Below are 19,620 nucleotides of genomic sequence, written 5' to 3'. Positions count from 1 at the left end.
TCTACCACACCCCTGCCCACCCCCATACTTTCTACCACACCCCTGCCCACCCCCATACTTTCTACCACACCCCTGCCCACCCCCATACTTTCTACCACACCCCTGCCCACCCCCATACTTTCTACCACACCCCTGCCCACCCCCATACTTTCTACCACACCCCTGCCCACCCCCCATACTTTCTACCACACCCCTGCCCACCCCCTCATACTTTCTACCACACCCCTGCCCACCCCCCATACTTTCTACCACATCCCTGCCCACCCCCATACTTTCTACCACACCCCCTGCCCTCCCCCATACTTTTACCACACCCCCTGCCCCCCCCATACTTTCTACCACCCCCCCTGCTCCCTCCTAAATTTTACAAACACATTCTGCAAAACAGCTGTATTGTTAGTATGTTTTTCTTGCTATACTATTTACAGGTTTGCCAAAGCTCCTCAAACAATGGAGCATCTCCGAGATTGCCCTCTCTTACCAGAGCCTTGCCAAACAGATGACTGGAGACTCTCAACTCCTGTGCCAAAGCCTGTGTTTTGCAGTAGCTGTTAAAAGTGCAGCGACACAAAAAAGAACGTTGCCTAAATCACTAAACAATGAAAATATTCCTACACACCACAAAATTTGAAAAGTTAAAGTTTCTATGATAAAAAAACAAAACGACAACAGATGCACAATCCCCATTTATTGAGGGGGGGAAATCGTTTTCATGAATCAGTTAATGGCAGAGCTGATTGGCAATGTTGATAGGCGCTGGAAGGTGAAAAGGCGAGAAAGGAGGAGTGGAGTGAAAAAGGCAAAAAAAGAGAAGTGCAAAGGAAGGGGCAATAAAGAAAACACAATAAAACTCTATAGTCGAATAAAGGAGATCAAAACACAAGTAAATAATATGCATGAAAGCTTCCCCTTACAGGTTCAAACATGTGAACACATTTTTCAAACAAGAAACTGAAATATACAAATCTGAGATACGAGTAGTAATGAAAAAGAAAATGATGAGACAAGCGAGGGGTGCAGGTTTAATAATAGGGAATGAAACAGATTGGAGTACAAGTCAGTAGGGAAACCTCTCTTGTATATTGTACCTAATGTAGCATAACCTAACACCCTTCCTCCTTCCAATTCTCAAACAAGGGTGGAATAAAGCCTCCTGATTCACAAGCCTTCGAGCACGATGCATGCGACTTGCTTGGATACGAAAAAAACCACAAAGTTGGTGAACGAGTGCAACCATCGGGTCAATGTAACGAGAAGACAATTTTGCTCAATTTAGCAGCAAAGTTAAACCTTGGTCAAACCAAAATAAGTGTTAAAATAATCCTTAATTAAATTGCATAAAATAAAACATGAATCTTTTTTTTCCCCTTCCATGGCAAATAATTATAATAATAATAATAATAATAATAAAAACAATAATAAAAGAAAAATCCCCAAACCGTCACCGTACAATCACCCTGTTCTGTGCCATAAACCCCAAGGTTGTTCCAAAGTGCCACAATAATCTAACGACAGCCCAAGACGATCTGGGACTAAGCAACATTGCGGACAGGACCAAAATAATTCAAAAAAGCAACAGGAATGGGCACAGCAAAAGAGAGAGCTGGTTGCAAACAATAACAACAACAATAATAATAATACTAATAATAACATTCATAAAGATGGAAATTCAATTGCATTGGGAATGAGTTCAGAATAAGTAAAGCAAATACTGTGAAGAAAGAAGAGCAAGGAAAAAAAAAATCCTCATCGCTTTCTTTTTCATCACCATCCTCAGCAATTCCTCAACCCCTCAATTTTCATGTACCCATTCTTCCTTTGTGCCGATGGAACCTGGGGGGAGGGAAAGGAGGAAAGAAGAGAATGTGAGGAGGAAATAGTTGATCCAAGCCGGTCCAGTCTGCAAGAAAGAGTGTGCGACATCCATACTGTTGTCATAGCAGTCCTTGCAGTGGAGGATGCCTTGTTGAAGTCGTACATCAATCGAGGATCCACTTTTCGAGAGGACTTTGTGACACACACCACACTGCCAGGACAGAGAAAGACAGTTGGACAACAGCCAGATATACACCTCATAATACAACTAGAATGGCACTCAGGAGAGCACATAGCTCTGTCGGGCTGAAGAATTTACGATTTGTATCCCACCAATAGGTCGGATCTGCATCTGGACCTAATAACCAAGATCTAATCACCTGGTTCTCATCACATACCCAACTCATCCACCAATCTGCATCATAATTCATCCACAAAATTTTGAAATATCGTGCTATATATCGTTTTTTTTGGCCCAATGGTAGCTCTCAATGGTGAAGAATCGCTTTTAAAAACCTCGTATCCAGATCAGGAATCTTCAACCAAATCAAATCAATCCATCCTCATCAGACAACCAACCTGCCCACAGAGTTTTGTCTGAATTTGTCCATAACCTTTTTTTAAAGATATCCTGCTCAGAAACAGACAGACAGGAGACAGATAGACAGAGCTAAACAAACAAAACAAGAAAAAGATGTCATGCAGAGCACGATACTTCTAAAATCCACCCCCTCTCCAAAGGTTGCCATGAATACATCAAATTGTCCATTTCGTTAAGATTAAAATTGACAATCTTAAACAAAGCTCAGGTCAATCGGGTGAAAATTGATTATTTTTCAGATTGAAATTGATGATTTTAGAAGTTTGACCTTTTGACCTCAAAAATAGTTGGTTTTCAAAATAAGCGACGCATTCTGCAATTGCTGTTGAATTTTCAGGTTAATCCGATGAAAATTGATGATTTGAGAAGTTTGACCTTGAGTTGACCTTTGACCTTTTGACCTCAAAAAGTTGCTTTCCCAATTCAGTGATTGACTTGAAATTTGAACAAGATTTGCTTAGTCCATCGGATGAAAAATGACGATTTTTGTAATTTGACCTCAAGATGACCTTTGACCTCAAAGTCAATAGGCTTCTCAGTTGACTACCTCTACAACTTGGTAAAGTTTCATGATGATCGGTTTGGAATTCTGATCTGTCGGTGATAAACACAGACAGATAGACAGACAGACAGACAGACAGACTAATAGAATTGACTAACCAATATACTTGGAAAAATCTTAGATTTTACAAGTAACAGACAGAAAGAGGTGAAAACATAGCCAACGTCCACCTTCGGTGGCATAGGTAACCACAGCAGTACAATTTGTGCTTTCGTCTTCATCCTCTTGATCTCTTTTGCAGACCAAAAAATTCCCGCCAAATGATAATGTGGGTTTGTCAAAAAAGGTCTTTAAATCCATTTTATTGTGACAGGGATGTATTATCAAGCCACTATACCCAAGATCAATTACTCATTTATCATGTGTACTGTAGTCGGTACCACACACAGTGAAAGCAATTGTATAAATTGTTTAAACCGCATGTAGACTTGTGGACATCATGATAAACAGACTGAAATGAGACATTGAACTGACGTCTCAAGAATAGAAGAACAAATGGTGCAGAGCAGAATTGGGCAACCTTTCTTAATCAGAGGGTCGGAACAACTATTGCTAAACTTGGTGCAGGCTTTATAGATGCTGAGTGATTTGTTAGCAGGTTAAACACCACATACACAGATTCGTAATGCAACTAATCATTCTGACTTTTGACTGAAAAGCCATGGAACTCCGAGTCAAACTTGCGCTTCTTACCGCTCGCCATTTTATCCACCAGAACCGGTGATAAAACAAAATATTCACTTATTTCATCACTTTTTAAAATCTCAAACTGTCCAGACTGTTTACCACATGCATGCAAAGCAAAAAGCGGGCTTAAGCAATTGGTTCACGTCCGTCTGTCTATCAATTTATGATCGAGGAACAACTTATTTCAATCAAATGTTATATTTTAAACACGAATTGGAACATGAATATGAAGACAAGTTTGCCGTTTTACTGTCGTTTGGTTCTGAATTTGTTCCGATTGCATGTGCGTACAGATGAGTGAGAGAATATTATTAGCCTGCCTGCCCACCCGACAATCAAACAAAATTAAAAATCATTCCAAACAGGAAACTTACTGTTTTTAAAGATTTCATGATGGACGCAAACACCAGGAACGAAGAACTAATGTCACTTGTAAGATAGGGTGATTAAATAGACACTGGGTAAAACGGCAGTCAACCCCAGAATTAACTTGTTTTCTGCCTTTAAATCTCTTTAAACCTTTACTTCAATTGAATTATATACTTGAAACCCTGGACAACACAAATCAACTTAATAATACTTCCATGAACCACGCTGTATATCAACGTGGCATGTGATGTATCGGGGTGAAGAAGAGGCTACCGATATGGCGATGCACAACACCGATTGATGCTGCATTCTATGGTGATCAATATAGCCTCAAGCCTGGTGTTGGCTTAACGATACGGGTGGCTGGCTTAAGATCATGAGGTCTTGAGTTCAAGCCCCTGTTGTGCCGTTAAACTACAACCAGGCAGGTTGACTCAGCCCGTCATCCTTCTGAGGTCAGCGAATGAGTACGAGCTTGCTGGTAACAGGGGGCATTGCATCAGCGGCTCAGCCACACACCCAGAAAATTATGCAGCCACACAGACTGCATGTGAAAAATTAAATAAATAAAACCCCCATCTCAAACTGTGATTCAACGTCATCTTATTTCAGTGTATAAGGGTGGTGTATAAGACTGCTACAGTAGCGCTAAACTTTCAAAAAAAAATTCAACCAATCTTTAAAATCACTGTTTTATTAAAAATGAAGTACTGTACTGTATATACTTGAACACTGCACAGGGTATCTGTTCTATAAACTCTAGTTTTTAAAGCAATTGTAAAACAAAATAATTATTTTACAGACACGCTTATATCTTGAACAATAAGGTTGTACACTGGCAACAATATGTAATAAGATACAGAGCACGTGTGTAGTTGTGAATCTTGTTCTTCCCGTATTCCTGCCAAGACTGACGATTGTGGTTATATACAACTAATGAGGATTAAAGAAGTTACAATATTTCTTTGGAAATAAATTGTGACTTTTCATGTTACCACATCATTATTATTAGCTAATCTGGAATTTACATTCCAGAGCTGTTAGTATTGTCATTGTGCACCGCCCGTCCGTCTCCTTTTTCGACTTCTTCAGCCAAACCGCTGGGCCGAACCGGCTGAATTTTTGCAGCAACATTCCTCTCCTAACTGGTAACAGGCTTTTCAAAGTTTGTTCCGGTCACATGACTAAGTATGTCAAAATGCCCGACTTAGTAAATTTCTTCAAAAATCTTCTTCTCCTGATCTACCAGTCAGAATGCTACCAAATTTGGGTTACAACATTAGGACAGGATCCTGATGTTAAATTGTGGAGGCCATGCCGATCACATGACTGGAAGTGTATCAAAATGGCGGTCACACAAATTCCTTCCAAAATCTTCTTCTCTCCACCCTCCTGTCAGAATGCTAACAAATCTTGGTTGCAACATTATGGTAGGGTAGGGATGTTAATTATACTGTGGAAGTCATGCGGATCACATGACCAGAAGTGTGTCAAAATGGCCGACTTAATCAACTTTTCGGAAAATCGCATTAATTCCTTTCAAATCGTCTTCTCCAGATCCACCCGTCAGAACGCTACCAAATTTGGGTTACAACATTATAGGCCATGAGTCAATCACCCAAAATGGACTTCTCATTACCATCTCGGGTGGCAAAGGTTGACTGTACTTTTTGGAAAGATCTTTGTCTGGGCCAACTTTTTTGGTACGACTGCCACTCCAAATCGGTAGCTTTATTGTAGTTTTTTGGGAAAATAGGCATTTTTGGGGTAAAATCGTGTTTTTTGAAATTTTAACTGGAGAAAAAATATCAGCAACAAAACAACATATTTGAGATTTGGAATAAATAGCGATGTAAAGTACAACCATTTTGGTGTGCTTTGTGTTGGGTTTCAATCGCCGGGTACCATGGCAACAGCCATTTTAAGGTAAAAAAAAACAAAACATGGTTTTTGAAAGTGAAACTTTAAAAATTCATATCTCAGAAATGAAAAATGATTTTTGAACCATTTAAATGATAAACACATACTGATGCATCTGGGCAGTTTTTAAATTCCATAGTATGAGGGTAGGTTTAAGATAAATATATCGTTTTAGGGTAAAAACATCACATTTTGAATTGCATTTCTCGGTAGATGGAGAGGACACCCAGTTTTTTGAGCATTTTAAATATTTCTCAATTTTATAAGGTATCAAAAGTCCATTTATTACTGTAGATGTATTAGCATACTAGGTTGGACGAGATACCTAGTTCACATAGATTGACGTTGCCATGGAAACGACCAATTTTGGGATAAAACACATTTTTTGACGGTGAAAGTTAAAAAATCCATAACTTGGTAGAAATGTAATATTTTCAAGCAATTTGAATGCTCGCTACCACCCAGACACCCAAAGGCTGTTTGTTTGTTCAATAGGTAGAATAACCTGCATGCAGCTGTCGTGTAAGTGTCTTCGATTTACATTCCTTGATCACTATCATCATCATCACTTTCATCATCTGCATATACGGTTACGTCTGTGTCTGCTTTGTCATCCTCATATTGGTTGTCACACATCTGGTTTTTACACATCTTGGTGCATTTCAGTCCGTTTCGGATGCACGTACAGTCCTTTGCATCACAGTGGCGTACACAGCTACAGCTCATGAGCTCCAAAACAGCTGATGGAGCTGGTGGACCAGTCATCCAGAGAATCTCAAGGTCACCGCTGTCATCTGTAGATCATCCACAATCTGTTGGTGGGATTACTTCAGGAGTGCATTCAAGGGATCTACGCCATATGGCTGCTTGGTAATTTTCCTGCTTGGCATGCTGGAACAGGCAATCTCTGCATGGTGGCAATTGTGCTGAAATCATGTTGCCCCTCTTTGATGTGAAGAGCTGATAACGACAGTGGTTGACTTCAACGATAGCTCTGTTAGAAACATAGAGATGGCAGGTGAATGCTTCAAGCTTTGCAAACAGTTCATTGGACATTTGCCATGACCGTCAAAGCTCACTGAAGCACTGCTGATCATCCACGGTCTTCTTGGTAAGTTTTAGTGCATTCAGTTTTCCCTTTCCGGCAAATGCACTGACCGTATCGCACCCCCGTAAAGGCGCGCAAGCCAATTAAGGCCTTGCAGACATCTTCACCAAGGGCGTTGGCAATCTTGGTTACGTCAATGTACTTTTGCCGAGTTTTTGTTCCAACCTTCTGATACATGGGTGAACAGATGATTTTGCTGAAACCAATGCAAAGTACCAGAATGTCCGTGTCTTCAGCAGTTATCACAATAGCGTTGCACACATTTTCTGCTGCTCTGCCGGCATGCAGAAAGATACGAGTGTCTGCCTCTTCCTGAATAGACTTCATTTCAATGACTTCCTCCCATTGGTCCTTGCCAAGCTTGAAGCATCGTTCCTCGCATGTAACGTACAGAACTTTCATTCCCAGTTTGAGTCGGTTCTCTGGCCTTTTCCATTCATCTACGACGAATCCGATGAAACAGGTTTTGTTTGACGAACTGCGCAAGAATTTCCGCCATTGCCTAATTTTGTGCCCTCGACTGATATTCTTGAACTCTAGACCCTCCGTTGCTCCACGATTCGATCTTTCTGCATTCATTATAGATTGTTTGCAGTACACATCAAAAACTACGTCGATTTGTTGGCTATTTTCACCTTCATGAAGTGCATGAGTCAAGCAACTGTCTGCAACTTGTGCGAAAGTCTGATTGTCCCCTTTCAAGCGCTGACCAAAACTCATTCCATCGATAATGGTTGCAGACGGTCTAGGGATATTCTCGGCTACCATGCCATCATTGGTCAGCGCTTTGGCGAGAGCAGCTTTGTTTTCCTCAAGGACCCCTTAGACATTGCTAAGGACCATGGAATGGGCCCTAGAGGGTGTCCTAAGACTTCCTGCAAATCAAGGTGATGGCTCTCAGCAGCAAGAATCATGTGGGCGAACAGTTGTCTGTCAGCCTGAAGGATTACCTCTTTACCATCTGCCTTTGTCACACGCTTCTTTTTAATTAGGTTGGAGAAAGTTTTCAGGTTTTGTTTAGAGATTTTGCCATGGAAAACTTCAACTGGAGGCATTGCTTTTCGCCGGTTCTCCTTGAAAGTCTTATATGATTCAGTGCCAACCTCATGCGCACTTGTCAGGTCGTTCTTTATGTCAGGAGTAGCTTGCCGTCCAGTTGACATACTTGTAAGCTCAGGCTGGTTTCCGCTCATAGGGTTTACCCAGTCAATCTCAAGCAGATCTACCAGTGCCTTGGTATCAGCATTATCCTTTTGGATTCGTGGAGCATGTAGATCCGCGTGCGAAAACGTTGGACTTGGTTGTCGCACCATGTCACGCATCTGACATAATGCTGTGCTGTGATACTCTGCAGTCATGTAGTATCGGCTAAGGGCTTTGAATCTGAGACTAAACCCTTTCGTACTGCCGGGTGTTTTCGTGTCCCTATTGACAGTCTCTTCTATCGTCTGGTCAGCGGAAATTTTACCAAATGGATTTTGTGATCCTCACTGGACAGAAAAACCTCCATTTAGCATATGAGCATAGATTTCTGGGTGGCTTGTTGGTAACTGGGACATATGAGCATAGTACACTGGTAAATAACGGGCATAGTTGATTTTATCATATGCAAATGCCCAGGGGATTGCCTCTTTAATGCAGTACCGATGCAAAAGCCAATCTCCCTCTCTTGATGCACGTATCAAACCCAGAAGAATCTCCACCATGTCCAAGTACGACATCCAGAATCTGGCCAAGTCACCATTTTGTCCATCTCGCAGTGCTTGCAAGAATGTTTCAAAGAGATGGAGAATGCGTTTTACACTAGGCTTATGGAGAACTGTATTGAAGGAATCTTCGTTGATATTATCACTCGACTCCTCGATGCAACGGAGGGCATCATCTAAGAGGTGGCAGTCAGCAGTATCATATGTGGTTGTCAACCATGGGAGAAATTCCTTCCATGCCAGTAGTAGTATTGCTTCATAGACCAGCTTGTGAAGTCCAACAGCTCGGTTGTACTGTCGCTCATCCATCGCCGCCTGCACAGAGCCCTCTGCGATTAGGCCAGACTCGACAGCAAGTTCTCACAGACCAGCATCCTGGAATCACTTGCCTATGATAGACAGGAAATTCATCATGGTGTGGAAGTCTCCCATGCAGAGAACAAGACCGTCAAATCTGTCTGGATGCTTCCAAACTATCTCTGCAGCCTTCGCATAGAGTGCTTGGTCGAATACGAGAACCAAACTTGGAAGCTGGAATTGAACCCAGATTCTTTGAGACCGAGTTAGTATCTCCAAAACCATCGTCATCTCAGTTGCTGGTGCGTTAATTGTTGGCAAGTAGCTGATCTTGTTCGGACTAATGGTGGTTTCACCCCGTGTCAGGATGTTGAACCCCATCCAGTTTGGTGCTTGGCGATTCTGCAGGCGAAATAGTACCCAAATTCGATTCTTTCTCTTGGCATCCTCAACCGAATTAAGTGGATCCACCTGTAGAGATTTGACAGGTGCCGGACCAACTCGTTCTCCAGCATTGTAGTGATTCTTCTATGTCGATCGATCTTTTTTTGCTCTTCACGACAGGTGCGCTTGATTATTTTGGTAAAGGGCCAATAAACCTGTCCTGGATGATAATTAATGCCATTGACGTGATGGGAGGTACCAACACCACTCGGAGTCTCTTCGAGTTTATATATATATATATATATATATATATATATATATATATATATATATATATATATATATATATATATATATATATATATTGTCCCACACAAGAGTAGTAATCATAGAGATCAGAATGTTTGCCAGAAGAATGACGTCGTTGGTGCTGTCAGATAGCGAATGCAACTTCTGCATACACAGCGCCGTCTCTCTCTGTTCCATCATGGAGTATGAAATACAGTGTCCAAGGCGGTTGAGAATTTGAATCAGCTCAACGTTTCCTGTAAGACACTTCACAACAAGAGCCATCAAGAGCTTTGGCAGGCGCTGACGACCGTTAGTGACAGCACAGATCAGATCTTGGCCAATCGAACAAATCTGTCTTTTGGCACAACTAGTCACATTTGACTCGCCTTCTTCACCAACTAGTAACATTTTCAGAAAGTGTTTCACGACATCAGGTACATTTGCAGTTTTGGCTCCAAGCTCTAAGGGTTGCGGCGGCCATTCAGCCATTAGTTCCTGCCTTTTTATGTCACCTCACAATAGCAGGGCGGCCGTTGATAGCTCTGCCATAGAATTACTTTGTGTAGCCAGCAATGTTTCAACTTTCGTTCTAAGTTTGATGATGCTGCAGGCAAGTTCGTCCCTTGTCAAGGTGTCAGGGTAAACCAAGACTCAGCGACCGTGGTTTTGGATGAAATGGAGTGACTCACCAAACTCACTCTCCAATTTTTGACGCATATGTGTCTTAGTCGAGTCGCTGATCTCGTTGAAACCGTACGAGTTCATCAGTGAAATTAAACGGGATGTCAAATCAGTGAGGTGCAGAACCTTTGGATTTGGAAACATTTCGTTCCTGATGAAGTCAAATAACTCTTTGTAAGCGGTAGTTTCAGCTGATTCATAGAGAGTTTCTGCTGATGCCTTACTGGTTGCGGCAATTCCACTGTCCGAGGTAGTCGATGCCTTTGTATACTGCCGGTAGCAGGACCTATGGTAATGTGCTTCAGCTGCAACAATCTCTCGACTGACTATGCTAAGAATCTTATTGTCCATTTTTCACACAGCAGCTTGTCTGACAGCTGTGTCTGCTCGCAGCTGTTTACACTGCACAAGGGTTTCCTTAGAACGCTGTCCTTTCAAATATTTTGCAACTTTATCACAAAATATGCACTTTGCCTCGTACATGAGGGATGAGACAGCCCCTTGCCTAGGTGTCCCATGTCGGCTGGGTTGCTCGTGTATGTCTGTTTTCTCACGTGTTAGTCTATTGAGATCCTTTTTGTTGGTAAACACAGAACGGCACCTGCGATGATATTTCACTGGCGCAATCTCTCCTTCGGATAAACCTTTTGCAGCAGATAATGTTTGTCCATGACCTCGAATTTCTGCAGCCTTTAATAGAGTTGTCCATTAAACAAAATCTATTGGTGACACAAGATCAGTGTCGTCATCAGTGCAGTGGATAACACAGTCGGGACGTGGCTGCTTTGGGGGAGGCAATGACTCTTCCATGATCAGTCGGTCACCGGAAAAGAAAAAAAAAAGATGTAGAAACACTGTAATATTTAAATACACTTCACAATGGTTTCTCCACAAAATTACCGTTGCCATGGAAACGTCAGTCGAGTTCAACTTATTGATTGCCATAAGAGAGAATTCATATAAATTGTTAGCCAAAATGGACTTTTGATATATGGTACGATTGGAAAATCTTTAAAACCAACGACTTCTCAAAATCTCTGCTTTGACAATTCTATCGAGGAATGCTATTGAATAGTTGATGGTTTCACCCTAAAACGAGATAGTTTGTTGACAACCTGCCCTATACATTGAAATAAACAACTTCCCGTGTGCATCGGGGTGGTTTTATCCTTCAGATCTCTGAAAAATATTATTTCACTTGCAAGCAATGAATATTTTAACTTTTACCGTCAAAAAACGTGTTTACCCACAAAATTGATCGTTTCCATGGCAACGCCAATCTATTTGAACTAGGTAACTCATACAACCTATACTAGTACATGTAAAGTGATATATAAATACATGTAGACTTTGGATACTCTGTGAAGTTGATAAAATAAAAACAGTCCTCTTATCTCAAAAAACGGGGTTTTCTGTCAGATTAGCAAGAAATGCAAGATTAGCAACTTTACGGCAAAACGGCTTTAGCAAACACTATCAAATTTAATCCACAGGTGGGCAATGAACCTTGGACGACCCCATTAACTTTTGGGTCCAATTGGATCAAAGGTCAAGGTCAAGGTCACGAAAAGATCAAATTCGTTTTTCGCTCATAACTTCGTCAAAAATGATCTGATTTACTTCAAACTAAGCTTATAGTGAACCTTATTCTATTTGTCACTTATAATCCTACCCATTCCTATCGTGAAAAATGCATATTTATGAAGATCGGTAGGGTCCGAAGTTTTAGGGGTCATGGTCATCGGTCAAAATTACAAATTTTCCATGATGAATCAAAAAGGGTTAGGAATATGCGTGTTTTCTATGGAAGACATATATTAAGTCCTTTATTGGCTTTCATTTGACACCATGACCTTTGACCTTACGTGGCCTTGAAAGGTCAAAATCATTTTACGGTCATAACTTCGTCAAAAATGCTTTAATTGACTTCAAACTAAGACTAAAATATTCCTTATAATCAAATTCAGGTTAAGGATGTATCAAATTTAAATTTTATCCCCAAAATACCTTTATGCCTTAAATGGGCGGGATTTGTTGTGCATGGCACCACTTATGATTATTTTTAATTCCTCCTTGTGCCAGCAGGCACAAAGGGCTGCCAAGGGTTACAACCCGGACAAGTCTCCACTCCGAGACAGGATATTAAAATGCAGGTGCAGGAATTGGTAATATATTCAAGGTGCTGGCAATAGCTCATTTTCTCTTCACGAAGGACACCGATTCTTTAATGTCTGCCAACTAATGCGAGCAAACAGGACACCCAATTAAACATCCTTCCAAAGGACGAAACACACATAGATGAATCACAGTTTGACTCTCCATTCGAAACAACAGAATGGCAGTTTACAGCTGGGTTAAGATTCAAACCTCAGAGGCAAGTCAGCAAACCTCCACATTATCCTGCCAGCCCTTCCAACATGTTAGCTATGTAAAATACAGAACAAATCATCACCACCTGGGCCAGAGGTTCACCAGGGGTGTGTGTGTGTGTGTGTGTGTGTGTGTGTGTGTGTGTGTGTGTGTGTGTGTGTGTGTGTGTGTGTGTGTGTGTGTGTGTGTGTGTGTGTGTGTGTGTGTGTGTTCCATTACCAATTTTTTTGGAGAGCGCTCACTAATTGGGCAGTTGTGCTGAAACAACTTTCCTTTGCCTCATGGAAAGCAAATCCAACTGAGGGTAATCTCAGTTCCTTCCATCAAGCTCAGAACAAGTGTGTATCTACACTGAGGAGAGCCAGAAAACATCTTTCTAATCTCAAGTCTGAACTCTCAAACCTCTCTCCCTCCTCCAAATTCTGGTGGCGTCTAATCATATCTGTTTCTGGTGTATGTTCCCCCTCCATCCCCTCCCTTACCTCAAATGGCCACACTGTTGATACCGCACGTGAAAATGCTGAATGCCTAAACTGCATATTTGCATCTAAATTTTGTCCGAAACCCATCGCTTTCTGTACCCGCCTTACCCTGTCATACCCAGCTGTCCCTGGACCCTGTCCTTTTATTCTGACAAAGTGAAGAGCTTGCTGTCAAACCTCAACTCAGATTCTGCAACCGGTTCAGACGGCATCAGCCCACGTGTCCTAAAAACCTGCTCCTCTGCTCTTGCTCACCCTCTCTCTGTTCTCTTCACCCTCTCATTTGCTCAAGGTCATCTGCCATCTGCTTGAAAATCAGCAAACATTACCGCACTACATAAAAAAGGGCAAAAACAGATCCCTGCAACTACAGACCAATCAGCCTTTTCCCAATCATCAGCAAAGTTATGGAATCCTTCATCGCTTCAGAAATTAAAACCTTCTTCTTCTCCAATGGCTTGATTTCCGATCATCAATTTGGTTTCAGACCAGGTCACTCTACCCTGGATATTCTGCTTCTGCTCTCCCAACAATGGATAGAGATCCTCAATGCCAGACATGAAATCAGAGCCATATCCCAAGACATATCATGTGCTTTTGACATGGTCTGGCACCCTGCCCTGTTCACTCACCAAACTCTCTTCCTATAGTATCCAAGGTCATCTCCACTCATGGCTCGCAGACTTCCTCTTCTGTCGCAGCCAACGTGTGGCCCTAAATGGAGTTCTCTCATCCCCTCTTCCCGTCCAGGTTGGAGTTCCTCAAGGCAGCGTTCTGGGCCCTGTTCTATTTCTGGTTTTCATCAATGATCTTTCCGACACTGAAAAATCCTCTTTATCACTTCGCTGATGACTCCACCCTCTGTCGTACCATCTGTCGTCATTCAGACCAGCAAGCAGCAGCTTCTTCGCTCTCTGCAGATCTGGATAAAATCACAAACTGGTCCAACACGTGGAACATGTCTTTCAATCCTGACAAATCTCAGTCTCACTATTTCTCTCTGAAAAGACCATTTGGAAAACACCCCCATCCACTTTCTCAACAATCCTCTTGATGAAGTCCTTTCATTCAAGCTTCTGGGTCTCACTATCTGCCATGATCTTTCCTGGGAAAGCCATATTTCCAACCTGGCCTCCAAAGCCAGTCGCCGACTGGGCATCCTCCGTCGTGCAAAGTCCTTCCTTGGCATATCTGAGCATATACAAAGCTTTTGTCTGCAGCCTGATGGAGTATTGCTCGCCCCTCTAAGCTGGTGATCCTTCCTCGCACCTTTCTCGGCTTCACACTGTGAAAACCAAGGCATTTAGGATCATTGGTATCTTGCACTGTGAGGCTGAGTCTTTGGGCCTCTCACTCTCTCACCACAGGCAGGTTGGTGGTCTTTGTCTTCTACAGTATCCTCTCCAGACTCGCCCCCCTGCTCTATTTGCGATGTCCCCACTATATTTCCGCGGGGCGCCAACAACTCACTTCTGGTAAAACTACCAAAATCACGAATCACTACTCACCTTCACTCTTTCATTCCTCTTTTTCCCCACCTTTGGAATAAACACCCACACTCTCTTTAATCCCACTCTTCCCTCCAGGTATTCAAAACAGCTGTTCACCATCATCTCTTATCGTCCCCCATCCAAAACCTCAATCTCTTCTACCACCTTTAATCCACCCCAAACCCACCTCCTTCAAATTCCCTGCCTTCCTTTTCAAAAATTCCCTGTCGTGTAAGGTCCTGAAAGTCCCTGTGATGTCTATTGGTTCACGAAAAAATATTTTCACAAAAAAAAAGTGACCACTATATTCGTTATTGTTGTGTGTCTGTCTGTTGGGTAGTCGATGTCGTCGAAAAAAAAAATTTTTCAAAAAAAAAATTGTGAAATTTGTTCTACCCTTATTATCAGTATTTCCGTTGATATGTTTGTCTGTCTGTAGGTCTGTCTGTGTCTGTAGGTCTGTCTGTGTCTGTAGGTCTGTAGGTCTGTCTGTAGGTCTGTAGGTCTGTCTGTAGGTCTGTAGGTGTCTGTAGGTCTGTAGGTGTCTGTAGGTCTGTAGGTGTCTGTAGGTCTGTAGGTCTGTCTGTAGGTCTGTAGGTCTGTCTGTGTCTGTAGGTCTGTCTGTGTCTGTAGGTCTGTCTGTGTCTGTAGGTCTGTCTGTGTCTGTAGGTCTGTCTGTGTCTGTAGGTCTGTCTGTGTCTGTAGGTCTGTCTGTGTCTGTAGGTCTGTCTGTGTCTGTAGGTCTGTCTGTGTCTGTAGGTCTGTCTGTGTCTGTAGGTCTGTCTGTGTCTGTAGGTCTGTCTGTGTGTCCGTCTGTTCGGTCAAGTGCTCGGTTAATACAATGGCGATTTCGATGAAACTTGGTTGGTAGGTTCATACCATGAACTAGTTGTGTGCAAATGAGAACCGTTGCTATGGACACCACCGTTGCCTAGCAACGGGACTTTGAAATTTTTGAAAAATCATAAAAATTAATTTTTTCGAAAATCAAAAATCGGGCCATGAGCGACCGTGGGCAGTACATTCAGCCATATTGTCAAAAATTTCCAGCCGGATCCTATGAAAACTGTCGAAGAAGATAGACTGAATGAACCCTGATCGAAAACAATAAAAAAAACGAAGTTCGTTATATCTCAGAGACTATGAGTCAGATATACATGAAACTGGTATGGTAGGTTCAGGGTATGTCCTACTTATGTGTGAGAAAGAACCGTTGCTATGGACCCTTCCGTTGCCTAGCAATGGCCGAAAAACCTCTAAATGTGGGGGTATTTCAACGAAAAAACAATCTGCAGCATTAACCCTTGAAGCAAGAATCATGAATTTTCTTGTGCTTAATCCTCATGTCATTCCCCGATTGAACGGGCCCATCACGTCAGGTTATATTGGGTAGGCGACAACCCATGCCCGCCTACTGGCTTGTCTGTCTGTCTGTCTGTCCCGAGCATAGCTCCGTGGGTTTTGATCCGATCCTGACAATTTTGGTGGGAGGTTTATATCATGATCTAGTTGTGTTTTCCTGAGAATGGGCGTGGTGCGCCCATTGTGGGCGGAACCACGCCAAAAAAACGTGTTTTTAGGGGGTAGCCGATTTCAATTTGCATCTTCTCCTAGGGGGTTTGTCTAATCTGGCAGGGGTTTCAGTGTTTGGTTAGCCCAATGGCACCTGCATAGCCCCACAGAGCTCGCTTTTTCATTTTCGTCCCAAGGTCAAGGTCATAAGGTCACAAACTGAGAAAACTGTGAATTTTGACATAAAAATCCATCTTCTCCGAGGGGTTTGTCGAATCTGACAGGGGTTTCGGCATTTGGTTAGCCCAATGGCACCTGCATCGCCCCACGGAGCTCGATTTTTCATTTTCGTCCCAGAGTCAAGGTCACAAGGTCACGAACTTAGAAAATTGCGAATTTTGACATAAAAATCAGACGACCGCCCAAACTTTGAGAGCTTGGATGACAATATTTTTTATGCATAATGTTGAGGTCATTCCTCACCTAAAGTCTTGAAACCATTTTGCTCTATCTCAAACACCTTGCCCGTGGCGCCACCTTCAAGTTTGTTTTTACGCTGATTTCATCAAAGTATGGATAATCTGAGGAGTGCGAAATGCCACATAGCCGATATGACGTTATATTGTTCCTGGAATGTTCCAGAGGAAGTTTTGCACCACAGGTCATAATCCTTGACCTTTAACCTTTAAAGTTCACAAAGGTCAAATTTTCAAAGTTGTGGGAATCGAACTGGGTTTTCGACCTTCGACGAACTAACTCCAATAAGCTATAGCATGTATCCTGTTTCCTTATTTTAATGTCCACAACATTGTTTTGTGACCTTTAAAGGTTATGCAAAGGTCAAATTTTTAAAGTTGTTGAACGAAACTGGGTTTTCGACATTTTGCAACTAATATGATGTCGTACCACATCTGTCGTACCTGTCACTCGTACCACATCATGTTGATCATTTTTATAACTTGGTCAAATATTATCACATTGTCTCATCCTTGACTTCTGAAACAATCTAAGTCGTCAAATACCGCTCGTGAACCATCGTCGTCTTCAGACTTGTCTTGTTTACACTGTGCATGCCACCCCATCCCTCATCGTGTCTCTGTTCCCCACTGTTTTGTATTTCCCTCTCCCACCCCTTTTGTCTCCTGCCCCCCTTGTCGTGCGTTGTGTGTTAGCTCTCAAACGAGCCTCGACAACGTAAACAAAAATAAATAAATGAACAAGTAGTCATAGACTGGTACTTACGAAATCGTCAACTTGACCTCTGACCTTGTCTAATAAAAGCTGTCTCTCGAGAAGGTAGCGACGCAAACCAGAAGTTTCTACGATGATTCTGTACCAAACCATCAAAAATCGTAACGTCGACCGAAGCAAAAATCTCCATTTCTCCACGCAATTATTTTATCAAAGTCACAAAACCGTAATATTCGGCCATCCACCAACAATCTTTACATAATCCGATGGCTTTGCGAGTCAGGCATGTGACGATAACCTTTATTGGGATAAAAAATGACATTAAACACCGTCTTTATCGAAAACACCGTCAGCGCGCACACGCAAAACCTTTTCGTGACTCAACGACGCGTCTGCTCCAGCGCGCTGCACCATGTGACGAGTCGTGACGCGGCGAGTGAAATATTTTTTATACAATCTTAAAACGTCTCCAAAACATCCGATTTTTTACCAGAATTTCGACAACCCAGTTTTAAGCGTCCTAAGTGATCGCAAAAACCGAAGACAAAATTAAAATCGAAGTTAAACGAACTCGTAACGTCGAGCGAAGAAAAAATCTCCATTTCTCCACACAATTATTCAATATTATTTTATCAAAATCACAAAACCGTAACATTCGGCAATCCACCAACAATCTTTACATAATCCGATGGCTCAGCGAGTCAGGCATGCGACGATAACCTTTATTGGGATAAAAAAAAAAATGACTTTTAAACAACATCTTTATCGAAAACACCATCAGCGCACACACGCAAAACCTTTACGTGGGTCAACGATGCGTCTGCTCGAGCGCACTGCATCATGGAACGACCCGTGACGCGTCGAGTGAAATATTTTTATACAATCTTAAAACGTTTCCAAAACATCCGATTTTTACTAGAATTTCGACAACCGAGTTTTAAGCGTCCTAAGCGATCGCAAAAACCAAAGACAAAATTAAAATCGAAGTTAAAACGAACTCGTAACGTCGAGCGAAGCAAAAATCTCCATTTCTCCAAGCATTTATTTAATATTATTTTATGAAAGTCACAAAACCGTAATATTCGGCCATCCACCAACAATCTTTACATAATCCGACGGCTTAGCGAGTCAGGCATGTGACGATAACCTTTATTGGGATAAAAAATGATTTTAAACACAATCTTTATCAAAAAAACCGTCAGCGCGCACACGGAAAACCTTAACGCAAGTCAACGATGCATCTGCTCGAGCGCACTGCATCATGGGACGACCCATGACGCGTCGAGTGAAATATTTTTTATACAATCTTAAAACGTCTCCAAAGCATCCATTTTTATGAGAATTTCGACAACCGAGTTTTAAGCATCCTAAGCGATCGCAAAAACCGAAGACAAAATTAAAATCGAAGTTAAAACGAACTCGTAACGTCGAGCGAAGCAAAAATACTCCATTTCTCCACGTGAATTTATGGAATTATGTTTGACCTCACTATGACCTTGACCTTTGACCAAAATCTAATCAGCGCTAGCCATCACCCTCCTGAATCACGTGGTGTAATTTGACATTGGTAGCTTCTTCCATTCTTGAGTTATCATTTTTTTGGATGTTTGACCTCACTGTGACCTTGACCTTTGACCGATTTTGACCAAAATCGAAGCAGCACTAGCCAGCACCCTCCTGAATCACGTGGTTTAATTTGACATTGGTAGCTTCTTCCGTTCTCGAGTTATCGTGCCTACAAACAAACAAACAAGCAGTCATAGACTGATACTTACGAAATCGTCAACTTGACCTCTGACCTTGTCTAATAAAAGCTGTCTCGAGAGAAGGTAGCGACGCAAACCAGAAGTTTCTACGATGATTCTGTACCAAACCATCAAAAAATCGAATGTTTTGGATGTTTGACCTCACTGTGACCTTGACCTTTGACCGATTTTTACCAAAATCTAATCAGCGCTAGCCACCATCCTCCTGAATCAAGTGGTGTAATTTGACATTCGTAGCTTCTTCCGTTCTCGAGTTATCATTTTTTGGATGTTTGACCTCACTGTGACCTTGACCTTTAACCAATTTTGAGCAAAATCTAATCAGCACCAGCCATCACCCTCTTGAATCACGTGGTGTAATTTGACATTGGTAGCTTCTTCCGTTCTC

General features: G+C 42.0%; 1 protein-coding gene across 2 annotated transcripts in view; it reads right to left on the bottom strand.

The window, feature by feature from the left end:
* Positions 1-673: 673 nt before the first annotated feature.
* Positions 674-19,620, bottom strand: part of LOC147014484 (uncharacterized) — a 99,781-nt gene continuing 80,834 nt past the window's right edge. For both annotated transcript variants that reach the window (XM_085852472.1, XM_085852473.1), the window contains exons 25-26: positions 1,930-2,026; positions 674-1,833 (exon numbers count right to left, since the gene is read on the bottom strand). In XM_085852472.1, coding sequence (XP_085708598.1) covers positions 1,793-1,833; positions 1,930-2,026 — 138 coding nt within the window. In that variant the 3' untranslated portion in view covers positions 674-1,792. The remainder of the gene's footprint in view (positions 1,834-1,929; positions 2,027-19,620) is intronic.

The sequence above is a fragment of the Eptatretus burgeri genome, chromosome 13 (genome assembly GCF_056783735.1).
Source record: "Eptatretus burgeri isolate ZD-2024b chromosome 13, Ebu_testis_v1, whole genome shotgun sequence".
NCBI lineage: Eukaryota > Metazoa > Chordata > Myxini > Myxiniformes > Myxinidae > Eptatretus > Eptatretus burgeri.
The sequence above is the reverse complement of the archived record's forward strand: the minus strand, read 5'-3'. Positions and strand labels throughout refer to the sequence as shown.